This window comes from Epinephelus moara, chromosome 17, assembly GCF_006386435.1.
Source record: "Epinephelus moara isolate mb chromosome 17, YSFRI_EMoa_1.0, whole genome shotgun sequence".
Classification (NCBI taxonomy): domain Eukaryota; kingdom Metazoa; phylum Chordata; class Actinopteri; order Perciformes; family Serranidae; genus Epinephelus; species Epinephelus moara.
In genome coordinates this window covers 20046417-20067386 of record NC_065522.1, presented here as the reverse complement: position 1 = coordinate 20067386, position 20970 = coordinate 20046417, and the positions used below count along the sequence as shown (strand labels likewise).

Genomic DNA, 20970 nt, shown 5'->3' with positions numbered 1-20970 from the left:
GGCAATGAAGTGTGCTTTCAAACCTTTGCTGAACAGACAGCACCATCTGGTGGCTTCAGAAAATAAAGACAGTGGTTCATGAGGCCTCATTTGGCCATCACTACTTTTTACACTACGAGTCAAGTTCACCCATTCGTACACTGGTGGCCATACAAGGTGCCACCTGCTACTCAGTTTTAACACACTCACACACCGATGGAACAGCCATCGGGAGCAATTTGTTGTTCAGTATCTTGCTCAAGGATACTTCGACATGCAGCTTGGAGGAGCCCGGGATCGAACCGCTGATCTTTCGATTGGTGGACGACCCGCTCTACCTCTGAGCCACAGCCGCCCAGTTGCACTGTTTTTAATTTAATGAAAGTTCTTCTCCTGAGACCAGAACTTTTGTACGGTATGCATTTTTGATTTCTACTAGCTATTTGGGATCAGTAGGAACCGATAAGTATAAAAAATGAAACATTGTTAAAGATAATTAAGTCCTAATGTCCTCAAATGAGACGACAGTAAAGTCCTAATGTCTTCAAACAAGTACTTTATAATTAACAGCGTCTTATCTTGTTACAGTTGCTAAAATTGGTCAAATTTGTTGCCATATCAAACTACAAACATTACTGATCATAAATAGACAAGTCTCAACCAAAGAATTTGATCAGGTTTTGTCCACTTTTGTGTCAGGATTGGCTGCAGACTGACTTGGCAGAGATGGCTGCCATCTTGTTTTTACATGGATTAGTGTATTGTGCTCGTACTACCACTAGATGGCACAAAAAAGTGCCCATGAAGTTAAGTAGAATGAAGTAGAAGGTCAAGTGAACCCAAAATGTGATGTCCTCATATGAGGATAGTGATTGCCAAATGAGGCCTCATGAACCACTGTCTTTATTTTCTGAAGCCACTAGATGGCACTGTCTGTTCAACAAAGGTTTGAAAGCACACTTCATTGCCAGTCCTTCAGCTTTTATCTTTAAACCAAGAGCGCCATCTGGTGGGGTCAGAAAATAAAGAAAGTGGTTCATGAGGCTTCATTTGGCCATCACTAGTTGAGGACACGGGGTCTCAGGAGGATATTTTCAAAGTGGCAATCACTCATAAGGGCCCATTCTCCACCCAACACATTGTTGGAGGGCCCCACATCTCACAGGCCCCAGTGCAACCGCAGCCAGACACAGATATCAGTGTGACACTTATCAGAGTCATAAATACGGTGAGTGAAAGTGATCGACTGATTTTCTCACAATCAGAGTTAATGATCACAGACACGTGTCTCTGCGACCATCTGGAGAGCAAGAACTTAAGATTATGTAATGACAGAAACTACAAAAAACTATGGAGAACTTTTTTTATCTCGTCCACAACTGCTTTCCTACCTCTACAAGAGCCTCCTCAGTCTTATTCAAATGGAAGAAAAACACACAGCATGTCCTTTGCTTCAGGGTTTTGCATATCCTCAGTGCAGAGCCATAGAAATCAGAGTGTGTGATAACAAAGGGAGGGCATGTGTGGACATTTGGGTGTGTCGCACCGAGAGTGGGAGGGCCACTGCAAGTTTCAGGAAGAGTGCAGCACCTGTCGGTGTGTGACTCATAGCAAAGTACATGAAGTGAAGGACTGCACTGCTCCACGTCACAGGAAAACATGCAGAGTAAGTTCTACTTTATATATATATGTATATATGTTTTTATTAGAGATCGCCTCTTCTTTGGACTGTTTTTGGAATCTTGTGTTAAGTACAGCTCAGTAGGGTTGTTATGTCCAGCAGAGGTAACAAACAGACTGAAGTTTGACATACTTCTTTACAATGAAGCACCTTTTCAGTGGCATATATTAATAAAAATTAAAGCTGAGCGCATGTTTTTGTTCGACTAGAATGGAAATAATAATGTTATTTTAGCTGGCTCCATGTCCTGAAATGATGCTACACCGGCTGATGTTTAAATCTCATCTTATATGCTGTTACATAATATAAAAAAGAATAAGCTACATCACTGTAAAACTTAAATAAATCCAATTTTATGTAAACTCTAGTTGAATCAACTCTGGTTGAATTTCCAGTGGGAGTTGGTGTTTTCTTTTAAACCTGCAGCCGCTGCTGAAGGTCCTGACTTTCTGCATTCCTCAGATAGTTCCTCACCTGCCTGTGACGCTCTTTAATCCACTTCCTGCTTGTGTGAAAAGACTTTGTGTTCACTGCTGCCGAACATCTTTTCTTCTTATGACCTAGCTCAATCGCCAGAGGAACAATACAGGCCGACGGCAGACACTGACCTTTGACCCTGTAGTCTGAGACTAACATATCTGCAGCTCATATCTCCCTGACATGAGAAGAGGTTTGTCAGTGCCAGATTGTGTGCATAGAAAACAACATATAGTTCACATACAGTAGGCCTGGGTGGATCATGAGATAATGGGCCCCTGGGCACCTAGCAGAGGGCCCCACCACCTCTCCTTCACAGAAGCAAGACACACAGATTTATTGGCTGTTTAGTCTCTTTGCAGTGGTTACACATCTCTCTGTGGCGTAAGGTAGTTACAATGGGCCCCAGTGCATGCTATTATGATGGTCCCTAATGTGCCCTAGCTACTAGTTATTATGGAGTGCGCACACACACAGAGTTTTAGGCGTGTATATATTTTACTAACAGTGAGTCTTACTGCCGCTTTATGTTATACCCACTTGCAGATGAACCCGGCGTGTCAGTCTTGAGAAAAATTATTAGTTCAACTAAATAGTTTTTATCGTTAAATTCTAGATTTCTTTTTTAGTTTATGTAGAATAAACATATAATTTGTTATAGATTGATATTATTTTACAAGAGCAGAAAACCATGATGGAGATGGGTTTGCCTTTTTGAGGGCATACATAGAAAATCGCACCATTTTTGATTTAATATGAGTCCTTTTTCTAACATGGGCGTATTTCCAGGCAGCAGTCAGGCCCCAGCGCATCCACGCCGCCTGCGCTGTCTGTATTTACGCCCCTGCTTTGTAGTCAAGATTCAAGGAGTTTATTGTTAAATGCACAGGCGAGAACTCAGCAGTTTGCACCGTACAATGAAATTCTTATTTGCCAGTCTCCCTTCACACAAGGCAGTAATAAGATTAGAATTAAAGTTAGATATTAAGAAAAATAAATAAAAAAGCAGTGTGGTGGCAAAACAACTTCGGTCTATTTAATAAGCAGTTTAAAGAAAAAGTCTTCACACGGCGGCTGTCTTTCTTGAGTTTTAGTAAGCATTCCTGAATGGAGTCACACACATACAACCGCGTGAACGGTCAGTCAGTGAGTGAGTGCCTAGATGTTCTTCAGCCATGCTATCTTTATAGTTCCCAAAACACATGCATGTCAATAGTCAAAATATAGCACGCAGGTGGTTCTGCAGTAAGCATCCCTAAGACACAACATCTCTTGATGCTCACAAGGACACTTGATGTGGGAGCCTCCCTGGCTCGTAACTAGTGATGGCCAAATGAAGCCTTATGAACCAATGTCTTTATTTTCTGAAGCCACCAGATGGTGCTGTCTGTTCAACAAAGGTTTGATAGCACACTTCATTGCCAGTCCTTCAGCCTTTATCTTTAAAGCGAGAGTGCCATCTGGTGGGGTCAGAAAATAAAGAAGGTGGTTCATGAGGCTTCATTTGGCCATCACTACTCGTAACCTTTAACCTGCTTCCATTAGGCCCCTGCTGTATGTCACACTGCTATCACAGTAGGGGTTAAATGAGCAACACATATCATTAGGTGAGAAGTTCAGTTTCATCAAAACAAGTAACCTTAGAACATGGGTATATAACACATGCAGAACACATTATCGGTTAAATATGGTTAAATACCAGAACTTTCCATCACAGCAGAAACAAAGAAATATGTTTTAAAAGCCTGAGGTAAAATGAAAAGTGCACCGTGCCTCATAGAAATGTTGCAACAAGTCAGTTCAAGTTAAAGCAGTGAGTGTGAGTTGTGTATCTTTGTGGTCATCTAGTGTCTTTTGTAGACATTTTAAATCATTGTAGTTGCTTTGCATCTCTTTGTAGTCATTTTGAGTTTCTTGATTGTAATTTTGTGTGTCTTTGTGGTCAGTAATTTGGGTCTCTATGTTGTAGCGTAGAGGCTCTTTGTCCTATGTTGTCATTTCGAGCCCCCCTGTAGTAATGTTGTGCATCTTTGTAGTCAATTTAAGTTTCTTTGTAATCAATTTCTGTCTCCTTATGGTAATTTTCGGGATTCTTCATAGTCACTGTGAGTCTCTCTCCAATCATTTTGCAGTCAATTTATGTCTCCTTAGTTACTTTGCATCTCTTTGTGGTCATTTTGAGTATTTCTGGAGTAATTTGGGGTCCCTATGTGTCATTTTGAGGTTCTTTTTAGTCGTTTTGGGTCTCTGTGTAGGCAATTTGTTTCTCTTTGTAGTTGTTTTGCATCTCTCAATAGTCATTTTAAACCCCTTTTTTAGTCATTTTCAGCCTCTTTGTCTTTTTTTTTCCTTTTTGCGCCTTTTTTTTATCGTCCTGAGCAATTTCTGTCTGTAGTTGTTTTGTGTCTCATAGTAGTTGTTTCTTTGTGGTCACCTTGAGTCGCCTCCTTGTCAGTACTTGTCTCTTCAAGTGACATTTTGCAGGTGAAGGTTAGGGGGCCCCTGACACTTTAGGCCCCTGGGCCTGTGCCTTGTAGGCCTGTTCAGTAATCCATCCATGCATTTTGACAACACTGATGACATTCACACCATCAACTGATGCATCAAAATTCATCACAATGCAGGAAATTAAGTGTTTGATGCTCTAATTTGTCTGATGGAACAATATGTGTCTCCCCCGATGTCGGATTGAGACTTACCCTTGAACGTACAGCCTTGTTTTTAGTCAAATAATAAATCCTATTTTTTTTAATCTGCAAGTTCAACAGCTAAACTTCTGTCCTGAAATCCTGTCTCAGGCAGTTTCATAGCAATTCACACCTCAGATAATTAATGTCTCATGACTCTGACATAACTGCTGTGTCGTCAGTGACTTGCATAGGACAGAGAGGTGTGAATGACCCTCTTGGGTGGGTGGTGAGATGTGTTGGAGGTCAAACAAGTCCAGCAGTACTTTTAGATATAGAATGTTTTGTCTGTCTGCCAATTTAACTTAAGCTCTGTGCATCTAACCTAAAGTATGTCATGTTTCTCTGTCTCTCCCATTTCCTTCCAGGCATGAGCTCTCCGGGAGGCAATGGCCTCTCCGAGGACCAGTTCAGCTGCTCCATCTGTCTGGAGGTGTTCGTGGAGCCCGTCTCCACTCCCTGCGGCCACAGCTTCTGCAAGGCCTGCCTGCAGGGCTACTGGAACCACAGCAAGAAGTTCCTCTGCCCCATGTGCAAGAAGAGCTACTCCAAAAAACCCGAGATGAGCGTCAACAGGGTCTTGGCTGAAATCTCCTCCCAGTTCCAGGGGCTGATGCTGGCCGGGGGAGCTGGAGGGGCCGTGGGCGCTGGAGGGGCCGTGGGCACTGGGGGAAACTCAAAGGGATCCACTCTGAACCTGAGCTCAGATATGAGCCACGGGGGCTCCACAGGGTCTGACAACGGGGAGTTCGCCCGGGCGGGGGAGGTTCCCTGTGATGCCTGCATTGGGAGGAAGGTGAAGGCGCTCAAGTCCTGTGTGAACTGTCTTGGATCGTTCTGTGAGGTTCACCTCCGACATCACAAAAAGGTCAGTTTTTAGAATTATTGCATCATAAGTATCTGTTTTCTGTCTCCTTGACAACACCTCTTTCACTTCCATTTGTCTTATTATTACTTACTTCTTATTTTGCAAGATTTTTCTTCGTAATCACTTTATTAATTTACTTTTCCGCGCTCTTTGACAACATCATGTTCTGTATTTACATCTGCTTGTGAGACACCTTTACTGATGTTACATCATATATCACGCATTGTAAATTGATATATTGGAACAATAATAATAAGAATTTCTGCATTTTATGGTGTCATTTGACTTGATCTTAAACTACAATTTTAAGTACACTTTTTTGTGGAATTTATAAATCTTTTTCTGCACTACATGAGTTTACAGTGATTTTCCTATACTGCAGTGTATCCTCGTACAACTGTTTGTGTGATATTTAACGAATTGCCGTCGTCATGCTAGGTACTTAACGTTAAGTTACGTAGGTAAGCTTTGGGAAAAGAAACATAGTTGGGTATCCTCATGGTATATAATTAACGTTAAGTTACGTAGTGAATGTAAAAGTATGTTGTTAACAATGTTACATAGGTTAGGTTTAGAAAAATAAAGTTACTTAGGTTTGGTTAAGGAAAATAAATATAGATGGCCATCCTCACATTACGTACTTAAAGTTAAGTTGTTAAAAAAGTTACATAGGTTAGGATTAAGAAAATAAAGTTACGCAGGTTTGGTTAAGGAAAACAAACATGTTTGGCCATCCTCACATCACATACTTAACGTAAAGTTATGTAGATTAAGTTTAGGAAAAGAAACATGGTTGGGCTACGTACTTAACATAAAGTTACGTGCTAAATGTAAAGTAACGTTGTTAACAATGTTACATAGGCTAGGTAGTTTTGGTTAGGAAAAGTAAATGTAGTTGGCCATCCTCACATTACGCACACTTCGTAAAGTTATGTAGATTAGCTTTAGGGAAATAAACATGGTTGGGCATTGTCATTTTATGAACTTAATGTTAATTGATGTAGGTCACGTTTAGGAAAAGAAACATGGTTTGGTGTTGTCATGGTATGTACTTAAAGTAAAGTTACACATTAAATGTTAAGTTACATTGTTAACAAAGTTACATGGGTTAGCTTTAGGAAAATAAACTTGTTTGGCCATCCTCACATTACGTACTTAATGTAAAGTTACGTACTTAATACAGAGATACGTAATTTACATTTAGGCAAGTACAATTACGTGGTTTAGGTTTAGGGAAAGAGATACATAATCCTGAACACGAGTCTGCTGGGGGAAAGTCCTGTGTGTGTTTGACCGATCCACCACCCCAACCCACCACCTTATGTGGACTTTTTGATTTTATACTACTTCATTTCTTACTACTGTCAGCGCACCGGTTACGTGATTTGTGCCTCCCTGATAATATAAGAGTTCTGGTGCATTAGCTTTCGTAGGTATTCATATGAACAGTGCATGAGAGCAGCCTGAGCTGTGGAGTAAAGGTTACGCCGCAAGTTAAAGCCTTTTTAATATGTAGTCATGGAGTCAGACCTGTTGGAATTTTATGTTTTCATTCAAACATTAAATATTAACTACAGTCATATCAGAATTTAGATTACTATCAGCCGATTCATAGACTGTACTCTGGGCTAAGAGTCTTGTTCAGAGACTAATCAACCAAACCACAGCCCTGAGTTTTTTATGTCTACAACTGCCCATTCAAATTCATGACTCTTCCTTGTCGCTGTATCTCCCAGGTGAAGTCTCTGATGTCTCATCGTCTGATTGAACCCACTTTCTACCTGGAGGACAAGATCTGTAAGAAACACGAACGTCTTCTGGATGTCTACTGCCGCACGGACCACACCTGCATCTGCACGGCCTGCGCCGAGGCCACGCACAAGTCCCACGACATCGTCTCCATTGACCACGAGTGGAAGAAGAGGATGGTGAGTGGTGGCTAGAGAGGTCTAGTTTTAAACTGTTTGTGAATGGGTTCAGATTCTATATCCTGCCTCTAAGGCACCTGATTAACGCCTCGCTGAGGGTTTCAATGTAATGTGATTCTCATGATATAAAGCTGTGTTGATGTTGATTCCAGTATGCTTCAATCCTTTTTTATCGTCTTCTGACAGAGTAATCTGAGTAAGAAGAAGTCGGAGCTGAAACATTTGATCAAGGAAAGAACCAAGAAACTGGACGAGATCAAACAATCCATCAAGGTCATCAAGGTGAGTCATCTGAGGGCTGATACAATAGGTTTCAACAGTGCTGTGGTTAACATGTGGTTGGGTTTACACTGGAAACACAGCAGCTTGGCAGATATCACACCTAGATGTCACGGCATCCACCATCCCCTCCATGTCCTTATGTCAAAGTCAGCTTATCTATTATGTCACCTTATATACACCTTATGAACGTTGATATGGTACACATGGAATGTACAAGGTAAACGCAACATATTCGTGGCATGCCAACATTTTCTGACAGGGCTGACGACAGACAGTATTTAGGAAACAAGACCTCACCTGTGAGTCCTTGTGTATTTAGAGCCTTGGGTGACAAAACATAGTGTGTTTGAGAGTTTGGGTGTCAATTTTCAGCTCTTCAAAACATGAAACCAGTGGGAGTAAGTGCTAGTTTGAAGATGCCAGTACACTAGCTCCCGTTTTAACAAATTCACATATATAATTTCAAGGGGAAAAAAAACAGGATTCAAAATTAAAAACACTATTTTTTTTCTTTTTTTTTTTTACAGGAAAACCCTCTTGACATACATAATGTTGTTTTGCATAAAAAAAAACATACAACAAAAGAAAAAAATTATAAAGTAACATGAACTTAATTTAACTTAATTTCAGGATTGTTTTGAAAAATGCTAAAAGAAATATTGTAGAGTTAAAGTGTAACTGTGAATTCATGGAGCTAGAACACTGAAAATTTAATTTGGCCTCTAAAAAGGAACCATTGACACTGAAAAAAATCCACAAAAAAAAGGCGTTTAAAAATATTGTCATTTTATTTTTATATTTTTTTGCATAGTTTTTTTATTGGTATTTCTGTGATGTATTTTCTTCCACACAAAAAAGTGACATACAATTAAAACTAAGAAAAAGAATGAAAAAAGCTTTCATTAAAAAAATTTAAAATAAAATAAATACAAATAAAATTTAAAAAAAAATCAGAAGCAAGAGGAAAGTTATTTTATTTCATTTCAGGCTTATTTTGATAAATCCTAAAAAAAAAAAATGTGAATCTAATGTGCAACTGTGAATTGATGGAGCTAGAAAAGTGACAGTAGGTTTTGGCATTGAAAATAAAATTTGGTTTTGAAAAAGAAAACATTGACACTGAGAAAAGAAAGAAAGGCATTGAAAAAAATTAATCTTTTCTTCATCCACACAAAAAGTAACAAAGTTATAACAGAAAAAAGTGAATAAATGTCAATGTTAAAAAAACACCCTGAAAAAAAAAAACAGTGACATGACGTAAAAACAAACAAACAAAAAAACATATTGTATAATATATAATTAAATTGAAAACACATTTTTATGCATGTTTTTTATTTTTCAATGGGACGTTTATTTAGTGCCAATGTTTCTTTTTTCAATGCCAAAACTTACACTGCTCTAACTCTATATAAACTATCCAAGTGAATGGGAGCCTTTAAAATGTTTGTGCAGAGACTGAGGGAACCACAGGGGAACACAGGGACCACGCTGGCATGTGGCATTTAAAGACAGTAAATTGAGAGCCTTGTATTGACATTTAAAGGTAGAGGACCAGGACCTGGTGGTATTATGATGCACAATAACAGCCACAATAGGCAGGCTATCAACAACTGGGTGACAGTTTTTTCCCCTCAAGGCATTAAAAGACAATTGATCTCTTTCTTAGTAACTAGCACCTTTAGATCAAGTTGTTTTGACGAATTCAATTTGAAAAAGCTAAAACTAGCATCAAATTTTACGTTGTTTTTTTTTTTTTATGTAATAAATGTGTTATGACAACAACTTATCAGACCTGGATGACACTGTCTGGCTAGTATAAGTACTTGCTTTGTACCATTTAAAACATGCACGCCATGTGTTTTGAAGTCTGTGATGATCAGGCAGCACTGCTGTTGTACTTCCCCTCAGTACTGCATGTTAAATATTTGCCCAGTCTCCTCTCATGTAGCGCTGTTAGGCTTTATTTGCACTTCAAGCAGCACTCTGATCCGGGCAAGGATACAAAACATTATCAGGCTGTGGCTCAAGGGCACTTTGGCAGGACACACAGCTGTTGATGGGATCACACATCGCCCACCTTGCTGAAGATTTTGCTTTGTTGGAAAATCCGTGACACGCTTACACGTTAGACACGTCTTTTGAATACCTGTCGTGTTCTGTGGTGAGCTGGTGACTGCAGTTTGTTTGTCTGTCTCCATGCCTGAGGCTGCCCAACCGGTGCGGCCAGGGTTCACATTTACCTTTAGTTTCCCACACCCTGTTTTTACGTTCAGCCTCATTACAGTAAACCCAAGGATAGGGTGTGAAAACATGAGGGATTACACTGCTTTTGTTCATTTAAATTAAAGGATCCTAACATTAGCTGTAAAATGACTGCAGTGCTATCGAGGTTTTGGTTGTTTTGGTTTCCTGCTTGACGACATTTTTATCTACTTTTACGACTACAGTGAGGATTCAGTTACCAGAGGCTTGAATATCAGGATATTCAAATCTGTGTGTGTGTGTGTGTACTGCAAACACATGACTGCTCATGTGCATAGTGTTGTATGTAAGGGCTCGACTGATGCCACTGATAGACATGCAAATAAAGACAATGACGCAATCACAAACCCAAGTTAAACCCGACATAAACCTCATATTAATAAATGAATGACATCCTCTCTAAAAGCATAATGTTGCTCATTTGTTGGTGAGTACAAACATAACTGGAGATCGGAGAATAATATTGAAACCTATTCAGGATAAGTTTGAGTTAAAAAGCTTGGTAGTTTCCTTTGCTCGTGACCTGTTTGTCCAGTTGGACAGGTGAGCATTAACTTTTGAAACTAGCCTTTCACAGGTTAATTGGTTGGACTCTAATTGCTCTTAATGTTTTTTTATTTTAGGCCTAACCCAGTTAAGGATACAGAAACAATGTAGACAACAGACAGTTTAAGGCAAGGCAAATTTGTACCACACCCTCAACAACAAGGCAGTTTATACATAACACAAAAAAATAATTTAGACAAGAGATAAAAGAGACATGAGGTGATATTAAAAGACACAAATTTACATAATGTAGCAGATAAAAACAAGATGATATGAAATTAAAAATAAAACAGATGAAGCAGGAGATTCACATATTAATGTGTGGACACACTGAAACTTTATGTTTCAGTGCTGTGGTAACAAGTGGTTAGTTCTAGGCACAAAACAAACATTTTATGTGGCACTATCCCTGATGAAAGAAATGTGATAGGACTCTACAAAACACCCACATTTGATGCCACATGAAAAACAGTGATGGGTCACCACGGAACACTCACATTTGTTGGCCAGAAACCACTGGAAAGACAATGATGGGTTGCCAAAAAAGCCCATGCTTGGTTCCCCCAAATCCGCTGGAAAAAAGTGATGGGTTGCTACCAAACACCCATGTTTAGTGCCTAAAAAGCAGTTGGAAAAACAGCAGTAGGTCACCACAGAACACCTACATTTGGTGGCCAAAAAGCTGCTGGAAAAACAGTGATGGGTCACTATTAAACACCCATGTTTAGTGTCTAAAAAGCAGCTGGAAAAACAGCTGCGGGTCACCACAGAACACCCACATTTGGCGGCCAAAAAGCAGCTGGAAAAACAGTGATGGGTCACCACAGAACACCTACATTTGGCGGCCAAAAAGCAGCTGGAAAAACAGTGATGGGTCACCACAGAACACCCACATTTGGTGGCCAAAAAGCTGCTGGAAAAACAGTGATGGGTCGCTACCAAACACACACATTTAGTGCCTAAAAAGCAGCCAGAAATAAAGTAATTGGTTGCTACAAAACACCCATAATTGATGCCTAAAAAAACACATGAAAAACAGCGCGGGTCACAAAAGAACACCCACATTTGCTTCCCAAAAACATGCTGATAAAAATTGATGGGTCACTACCAAACACCCACAGCTGGTGCCCAAAAATCCACTGGAAAAACAGTGATGAGTCGCTACCAAATACCCATGTTTAGTGCCTAAAAGCAGCTGGAAAAACAGCGGCTGGTCAACACACAACACCCACATTTGGTGGCCAAAAAGCAGCTGGAGAAACAATGATGGGTCACCACACAACACCTACTTTACTGTGACATCATCAGGGTTATTTCTTTGGAGAGCTCCTTCAGAGCCACAGAGGGTTGTTTCACACACTTTGATACTTTGTTCTCAGGGAAGATTTGATTTATGTGGACTCCCTCTGATCTTAACTGAAATGTCACATTCCCCCTTACCTCATGTCCTCTCCTCTACAGGCCAGCTCTCAGAAGGAGCTGGAGGAGAGCTGGCAGGTGTACGCGGAGCTGCAGCGCATGGTAGAGCAGAGTCAGGCGGAGCTGGTGGAGCTGATCGCCACGAGGCAACGTGAGGCTGAGCGTCACGCTCAGGAAATGGCCCGCACTTTGGAGAACGAGCTCAGCCAGCTGAGGAGGAGGAGCAACGAGCTGGACGCCTGCGCACAGACCCAGGACAAAGTGGTCTTCCTGCAGGTAGAGCAGATAGACAGACACACCCTGTGGCAGCCATGTTGGAGGTCCAGATACAGGATCCCATATGTTTTTATGCTCAGGTTACAACAGGAAATGATGAAATCTGCTTTTCAAATTTCAAAATAAATCTCTCTATGTTTGCCAGCTGTTACTGGAGCAACATTTACACCACCCTCTATTAATGCCCCACTTTTCTCTGGCTGTTGGCGGAGCTCTTCCATTTCTGTTCCAGTTCTATTGACAATCAATATTTGAAATCAAGACAACACTCCAAATGCAATTTTAAAAATGAATGCTGGCATATTATTTATGACTTCATTAGTCAGTTTTCCGGTGTGTAGCCTACATACACAGAACACACTTAATATGCATTTAGGACACAGCAAGGGAGCTAATTAGTTAAAATGCCAAACACATGCTGATGTTCCATTTACAGTAATAGAAATGTGAAAGACATCCACCTAAACAGACATTATACTGTTAATATTAATGTTATCAACCAGGCTGCAACTATATAAATATACTTTGAAATATCTCTGTTTTATTGTCAGCAATCATCCAAATAATATCCACACAGCCAATTATCCAGCAGACCTCCAGCTCTGGTTGCTAAGAGATTTATAACACAACATCAAAAGCAGCTACGAACAGAGCCAGCTGTTATGGAAGTACCCCCTTGTGCGTTTACCCTGGACTGTTTATGTTGATAAAATGTTGATTTTTCTCTCATGAAAACATCTTTGAAGTCAGAATTTTTGCACATAGTTGAGAGGAAGCGAAGGCATAGCTATAACCGCACACACCCAAACACAGTTGTTTGCAAGAACAAAGTCTGAGGACAAATACATTCACTGTTCTGTATCTGCAACTCCTCTGATACAAAAATTGCTTCTTCAATTATTTATAGAGATAAATCTGCTCACTGTCAAGATTTCTCATTGCATACAGTTGTGGAAATCATATTTAGTTTGTTCTTTTCACTGCAAAGACTTTATTTCCCCTGAGGGGTCATTCAATTTTAATTTCACTCTATCTTGCATAACCTTTCTCCTCCGTTTCCTGCAGAGCCTGGCGACGCTCCCGCCCCCGCCCGAGCCCACCGATTGGTCGGCGGTCAGCATCAACACTGACCTCTACCTGGGAACCATCCGCTCCTCCGTCAGCAGCCTCATAGACAAGTTCCAGGAGGAGCTCAAGAGGCTGTACGGGAAAGGTGAGGGCAGGAGTTCTCACTGTTATGATAAAACAAAGGGGTTTTTTGACAGATGTGTCACAAACTAAAACAAGTTAATAAATAGGAATTTATTTGTAACATGATTACTATGGGCAGTTAAAATAAATGCACTACGTCGGTACAGTACTGCAAATTGATGTTTTTTTCCTTCAACAACAAACACACGTGGTTAGGTTTAGGCAACAAAAACACATGGTTAGATTTAGGCAACAAAAACACATGGTTAGATTTAGGCAACAAAAACACGTGGTTAGATTTAGGCAACAAACACACATGGTTAGATTTAGGGGGAAAAAACAGGGTTTAGCTTTAAAATCTTACGGGACGCAAACACTAGTGATGGCCAAATGAAGCCTCATGAACCACTTTCTTTATTTTCTGACCCCACCAGATGGCGGTCTTAGTTTAAAGATAAAGGCTGAAGGACTGGCAATGCAGTGTGCTTTCAAACCTTTGTTAAACAGACAGCCATCTAGTGGCTTCCAAAAATAAAGACAGTGGTTCATGAGGCCTCATTTGGCCATCCCTAGCCAACTTTCGTCACTGTCCTGCCGCGTTTCCCCCTGATGCTGCCAGGTGCCGTTAAACTATGATGACGCCTATATTTGTTGGTTTCTGACGTCACAAGTCACTGCCCAAGCGTTGGATTTTAACAACTTCGGAGTGAGACTGGGTCCGTCCAGCTCACTCTTAGCTGGTGTGGACTGCTTTGCTGGGAGGGGAGCGGGCAGCAGCTCAGAGATGGACCTCCATTCGGCAGCTGTGGTGGCTTGAAGCGCAAACCCCCCAGAGCTGGTCACAGCTGTGTAATGGCAGAGACAGAAAGTTTGCTGCTTTAGCAGGGAGTCGGGGCTGTCCGGTCCCCCTGAGCTGGTTTGTGATTAGAGGCTCTAGCTAACGTTAGCTACATAAACCTGAACTTGAAGTCTAGTGTTCTCTCAGTCCACTTCAGATACAATAGATTGCTGCAGGAATGAGTCCTAAAACTTGGAAATTAGTTCACACTTTAGTCACGGTTCCCTCATTTCAAAGTGGGTTTTTGGTGAGATGCCTGAAATAAGGTCTGTGGTAACACAAGCTAAAGAGACGTTCAGGTTTTGTTCTACAATATAAAATACATCAGTTATGTGTCATACAAAATGCGGTTGCTAGCAAGTAGCTAATGAGACTGAAGAGCATTATAATGCCGAACACTGCTTTGAAGCCTCGTTGTGGTGGTGACGTTAAGTCATGCGACCAAAGTGTAGTTTGTTTACTGCCTAATGTAAGCTATTTACTTCTAGCAATTGCATTTACGATACTAATATTATGACAGTTGTGTTCATTTGTGAACAGAACAAATAAGTAGGCCTGTTATAAACATTTGTTTGCCGCAGAGTGTATTTTCTGCAAGAAGCCAAATTCAACTGTAAAATCCCATAGGCTTTTTGACGGAGGAACCAGGGTGATGCTAACTTCCACATCGGCCTACAGAAAACCATCCCTGCATCAGTCTATATGCTAAGCTGTGCAAAGTGCATAGATCAGAGATGATTAGAAAAATAAAAGTCAGCCAAATGCTCATAATGATATACATCAGTGGTTCCCAACTGGTCTGGTCAATGGGTCCAGATTTCTCCTTAGTAATTCGTCTTAGGTCCAGTTTAATATATTCAACACAAACTTAGGTTTGGCCATGTTGTAGAGCTGGTTTGCCGTCTCTGTCAAGTAGCTGTCCATTAGTCACTCACTCTACAGCAGGAAACAGCACTTCAAAGTAGAGGCTCTGTGCTGGAAATTCACTGTACTTCAGAATAAAGTGTGTTTTTAACAAACTTGACACATTTGAGAGTCACTTGTGGTCCATTTAGAATAGACCTACGACCCACCAGTTGGGAACCACTGATATACAGTATGTACTAGTGTAAGTACTGCAGGAAACTAAACTATATTCCAATAATTTATCGGTGCTGTTGGTGTCCATCCCTATCAACTGAAAATAATCCTACCCAACATGCAGTGCTACTGGATTATTTGTTCAGATTTTGTTTACAGTAAAAGGCATCCCTCCTTGTCTAATAGCAACAGCACTTCCTGTGCAAAACTCAGCACAGGGATATGTAGGTCACTGTACGAGCACTTTGAAATAGAATAGTGACTCATCATTTCGCCAGCACCTCTCCACAGCACTCACACGTTCACACATACAAGATGGTCGGACAGATGGATGTAGTGTTGATGCCAGAGTTCACCCACTTGGACTCAGTAGAGAGCTGACTGACAGCAGCACATGTCTTGAGCATTTACAGTTCTGGATTAGATCGACATGTTTACCACCCACACGTGCCATCTGCTTTGACTTTGACTCTTCAGCTGAACGACTTGCTGACTTGGTTCTCTGTCTCTCTCTTTGCTCTCTCTCTCTCCCTCAGAGCTCCGGAAGGTTCAGAACTATTCAAGTGAGTAAAACTTTATACTGTCAGCTTGGTGACCAGTAGTTTCCTCTTATGTTTTGTCTGTGGCAGTGAGTCATGACTCTTCATATGAGATTTCAGAAAAGAGAGGAAGATTTTGATGATCTTCATATATTTAGTTCTCAAAATTGTCCACAAGATGGCGCCACTTCTCCACAGCACAGATGAGCTCCATGCAGGGCGATGCAGCACTTTAAGAGTGTTAAGTTCACTTCAGCAACAAACATTGTACTTCTTCAGATTTAGTTTTTTGATCTTATGTAAAAAAATAAATAAATAAAAACCTCAATAAATTCACAAAATATGATTTATTATTATGGATTAAGGCCCTGTTAACCCATGCAGGTGTTTACAGGTATTGTGGCTTTCAAATACGAACTGTACAAAGCTACACTAGGATTTTGATATGGCCACCAAAATCCATAATAAATACAACTAATTAGTTTTAATGGCCCTATAGTCCTCGCTTTCACCGCCCTTGAAAATGAAGGCCTGATTTATGTCACAAAGTAAGTGCATCAACCATTGCGCAGCAAGAACAGGAAGAGGATAGTGCTTTTTATTTCCCAGTTAGTAGTCGGTAGCTATTCCCACTCAGGAAAGAGTGTCAGTGTAAGTTCTTTGCAGTTCCTACTACTAAGACTCTCCTGTATTGCACATTTTCCTCTTGTTTTCTGTGTTTGGGAAGTTCATGGGTGTGTACCAACACAGCACTCAGGTGAGGTCCAGGCTTTATAAAAAGGTAGCAACCAGGTGCCAGACATTAAACAGCAGGCATCCAAGAGACACAACACAGACAAAAATGCAAATATAGCGAGGCAAAATGCCAAACAAGAGTGAATTTGGAGTTGGCATTTACTTTTACTTTTGATGGCAAGCATGTTTACAAACTATATTCGACAATCCTGCATCGTATACCTTTATATAAAAGGATCTACACGCAGGTTTTACCACTGCAACTCTGTTTTAGGTGAATTCAGTGGCACACTTCTTGGGACAAAATAGTTTGGGTCTGAATCATCAAATAAAGAGTGCTTAAATTAAAGGGTGAGCTATGACAGAAACCTTTTTGACAGGTATGGTGAGTTCTTGGGGGGATTCAGGTCCTTTGTTTATGCCAAAAACCAGCTTTAGAAGGAACTTACACACTGTTACATCAAGCAGACTTGTTCAGACATGGGCAACTCCTTACTGTGATAGTTGAAATACCTTTATTTTGTCCTGTCCAGGTGAGGTGATTTTGGATCCTGCCACGGCCCAGAGGAACCTGGTTGTGTCCGATGACGGCCGCCAGGTGAGATATGAAGAGCGAAGGTCCACCCACTCTGAGGGTCAGAAACGCTTCAGTCCCGCCCTCTTCGTCCTGGGCCGAGAGGGTCTCCACTCTGGGCGACACTACTGGGAGGTGGACGTGGGGCGCAAGACGGCGTGGACGCTTGGCATGGCCAGCACCTCAGCCCGCCGCAAGGGTGAGATCAAGCTCAGTCCAGAGGGGGGATACTGGTGCCTGTGGCTGAAGAACGCAGAGGTAAAGGCTTTGGCATCGTCGCGTCTGCCTCTACTGCTGCCGACCCAGCCCTGTAAAGTGGGAATCTTCCTGGATTATGAAGGAGGCCAGATTTCTTTCTATGATGTGAAGGCGCGTCTGCATCTCTACACGTTCGTCGATACTTTTAATGAGAGTCTGTACCCAATCTTCAGCCCCTGTCTCACCCATGAGGGGAAGAACTCTGCTCCTCTCATCATAACCCCTGTTAAACACACCTGATACTGACAGCCAATCAAAGCCTGGCAAGGCATAGGTAAAACATCTTCAGGTCAAAAAAAGATTGATGATTCTGTACTTTATTTGGTCTTAAAATATGAAATTTACTTCTCAGTGATCCAATTTTATTTATAACAGTTTGACTTGTTTGCAAAGCACTTTACGTCAAACATCTTTCAGCAAAATAAAAACAAAGCAAGTCGTTTTGCATATCAAACCTACAACATTGTCTCATTATATGGGCATGTTATTGCATTTGCTCAAGTCTCAATACAGGTACCATAAAGGCTACTAACCCAATGAAATCAAAGCATTGTGTTATCAGTGTGTGTTTGGATCCGAGGAAACTAAAATGTAACATGTTTGGTACTTTACTGACTGATGACACATTACAGAGAAATGTATTTGAGATGTGGTTACTCAAAAGTAGCCAAAAGTTTGTCCATACTGTAGACTTTTATTTAAAATTGTATGTACATATTTTGGTGAAAATAACATGAAGGACTACAGTAGGGCTGGGTATTGGTACTCAGTCAAAATAAATCACTACCAAGTAGTATCGAAACTTCTCCAGCCAAACAATACCTGGCTGCATTTGGTTCTTTTTGCAACCAGAGCTAGAAAAAAATCCTTTTTGTATGGTTTTGCTCACTGAAAATCATCACAAATGTTCTTTGTTTTAATGCAACATGTGATTGGTCTGCTACTGCAGCAGCTACAAGTCAAGTGCAGCAGTCGAGTTGGCAGTTCAGTGTGCTTAGATGCCATCAAAATGTTCTTAGACATGGCGATACTACACACCTGTGGTGTCAGGTGGCATTTGATGCAAGTGAATGCTTCAATTTGCATAATGGGTATTGAACGTAGAAAGTAGAAAAAATGTATTGAATGAAGTACTCTATTGTTATTGGTATCACTGTAAGGGTACTGACACTGGTATCACAAAGGTACCCAAGTTCGAGAATAGAGAGAATTATAAAGGCTACGTTTGCCCTGTGGCTCTCTCTCTTCCTCACTAGTTCCAAAGCCAGCAAGGGAACATCTGGGGCCAGTTGCACAAAGAACCTTAAGTTTGCTCCTTTTTGACACTTAAGGCTTAGTTAAAATACCTCGTCAGTAACTGACTGGAAAGATCCCGTTGGGGCTGCGGAAAGTTGAGTGATCCAAACCCAGACGATCACAATCATAAATTGACTTCGGTAAAAATTTAAAGTGCAAAGTCAATTGCTCATCATTAAGCATCTCAATCGGTTTCTCCAAACCCGGTCTTACTCTGAAGTCGTCGAAATCTAGCGTTCAGGCAGTGACTTGCAGCATCGGCATGATACGCGGTCGGACGCTGTTATAGTTTAACGGTGCTCGGCAGTGTCAGGGGGAAATGCGATGGGACAAGAACGAAAGTTAAGGTGGAAAAGTCCAAGTAGGGCGGGTATGAGGGGTGGGGGATGGGTCCAACAAACACCAACTTTTACCCGGGAGAGTGGTGATCGTGTCCTGTCAGATTCTAAAGCCAAACCCTGTTCACTATTCCTAAACCTAACCACGTGTTTTTGTTGCCTAAACCTAACCACGTGCGTTAGTTGTTGGATTTGGAGTTGTTAGTACATTTATTTTGAAAGAGACCGTATGTAAACGGTAAATTTCCTGTGAAAACAGAAGTGTATTTTGAAAACAGACAATGCATGAAACAGGCAGAACTTTACACGGCATCCCAGAATGTCAACAACCAACGCACCCATGGAACCTTGCATGTCTTATCTGGACGTTGAAGGTCCATGACCAAACGTCGATATGTGACGAGATCTGAGTGAGAATGTGTTGGTTCTCCCAGTCATGGAACACTTATCAGGATGCCTTAATTTTTCTAATTTTTCTCATCAACCATGTTGCAGTTAAGATGGAGTCAGGGTACTTTATGTTTTTGTCCTTACTTTGGTTAGGTTCTTTGTGCAACGGTTTTCAACAAATCTTTGGCAATTCCTTAAATGAAAGACTAAGATAAGGAGAAATATTTATCTTAAGTAAGTAACATTTTAAGGAAACCTTGTGGAAAAGACTTGCGGAAAATCTTAACTTAGGTGCTTTGTGCAACCGGGCCCAGATTGTTCTCCCAATGAAGATGCCTCAACCTGCTCCGTCCATCAGCGAACACGTTACATGTCATGTTGCTTGCTTGAAAAAACACTTGCTTCAGCTCAGTTTTTGCAAAGCTTTGCACACCTCCAACCTATTTTCAGATCAACAGAGATTCCCTAGGCCCTGTCAGAGGTTTAAAGGCTCCTTGAATGTTGTTGTCACACGTAATATATTTGGACAATTTTTCACACTCCGTCCACCAAAGTTTTCTTGCTTGTTAAATATTAGCTAAAGGTGTACAGGAGAGAGTTACATTAGAGTAATGCTGTACTTCTGGCACTTTTCTTACTGTTTAAGTTTTGTTGAAACTAACAGATTAAAGCAATGAAGTTTAATAGATGTAAAATCACTGAGGTTTAGGCTTGCCTGGGGACCAAATGAGAGATTTTTGTACATACTGAAGAACTCTGAAATTGTTTGCAATGGGTATTTTTTCAGACTTGATGTTGATCCAGTACCATTAAACTATGTTCTGTATTTTTGTATCATTTTTGTTTTTTCACCTTCTTTCTGAACTTGTTTAATAAAGTTAAAGATCTTTCACAAAGAACTACTGAATTGAAAATACTTTTTTTAAACTTGTGAGTGAGGGATTTGTCTTTTATCTTGTTACTATATCTGAAGAGTTTAGCTCCCGAACAGGCTCAGGAGAGGCTAAGGAGACACAACCAGGAAATGGGGAATGGTTAAAGGCAGTTTATTATAGTTTGAAGACGTGGAGCTGAAGGCTTGAATGAAATGATGGCTGAGGTGGGCAGGGAATGGCGAAGCAGAGCAGGCGGATTAGCTGAAGGCAGAGCAGTGCAAATCTGGAGGCAGAAGACAAGAAAAAGGCTGGACGTGGTGAACTGCAGAGGAGACTGAATGATCTGGCAGAGTCTGGATGTCTGAGCCAAGGTTTTATACCGCAGTGGCTTGATTGGAGATGAGGTTCAGGTGTGGAGGTTCAGCAGCTGCTGGCACTCAGGAGGATTGGC

At 41.0% G+C, this 20970-nt stretch overlaps 1 protein-coding gene across 1 annotated transcript; it reads left to right on the top strand.

Moving 5' to 3' along the window:
• Window positions 1-1571: 1571 nt before the first annotated feature.
• LOC126404503 (E3 ubiquitin-protein ligase TRIM39-like) lies at window positions 1572-20535 on the top strand. The gene is made up of 8 exons (XM_050067771.1): window positions 1572-1645; window positions 5193-5692; window positions 7429-7620; window positions 7807-7902; window positions 12172-12405; window positions 13471-13618; window positions 16051-16077; window positions 17322-20535. Exons 1-8 carry the CDS (start codon window positions 1639-1641, stop codon window positions 17858-17860), a joined length of 1743 nt encoding a protein of 580 aa, XP_049923728.1. The 5' UTR covers window positions 1572-1638; the 3' UTR covers window positions 17861-20535.
• The last annotated feature ends 435 nt before the right edge of the window (window positions 20536-20970 follow it).

Bases quoted from the DNA above. Each gene is read 5' to 3' on its own strand.
- LOC126404503 (XM_050067771.1), top strand. The intron at 7,903-12,171 runs GTGAGTCATCTG...TCTCCTCTACAG, and splicing joins AATCCATCAAGGTCATCAAG to GCCAGCTCTCAGAAGGAGCT. The intron at 12,406-13,470 runs GTAGAGCAGATA...CGTTTCCTGCAG, and splicing joins ACAAAGTGGTCTTCCTGCAG to AGCCTGGCGACGCTCCCGCC.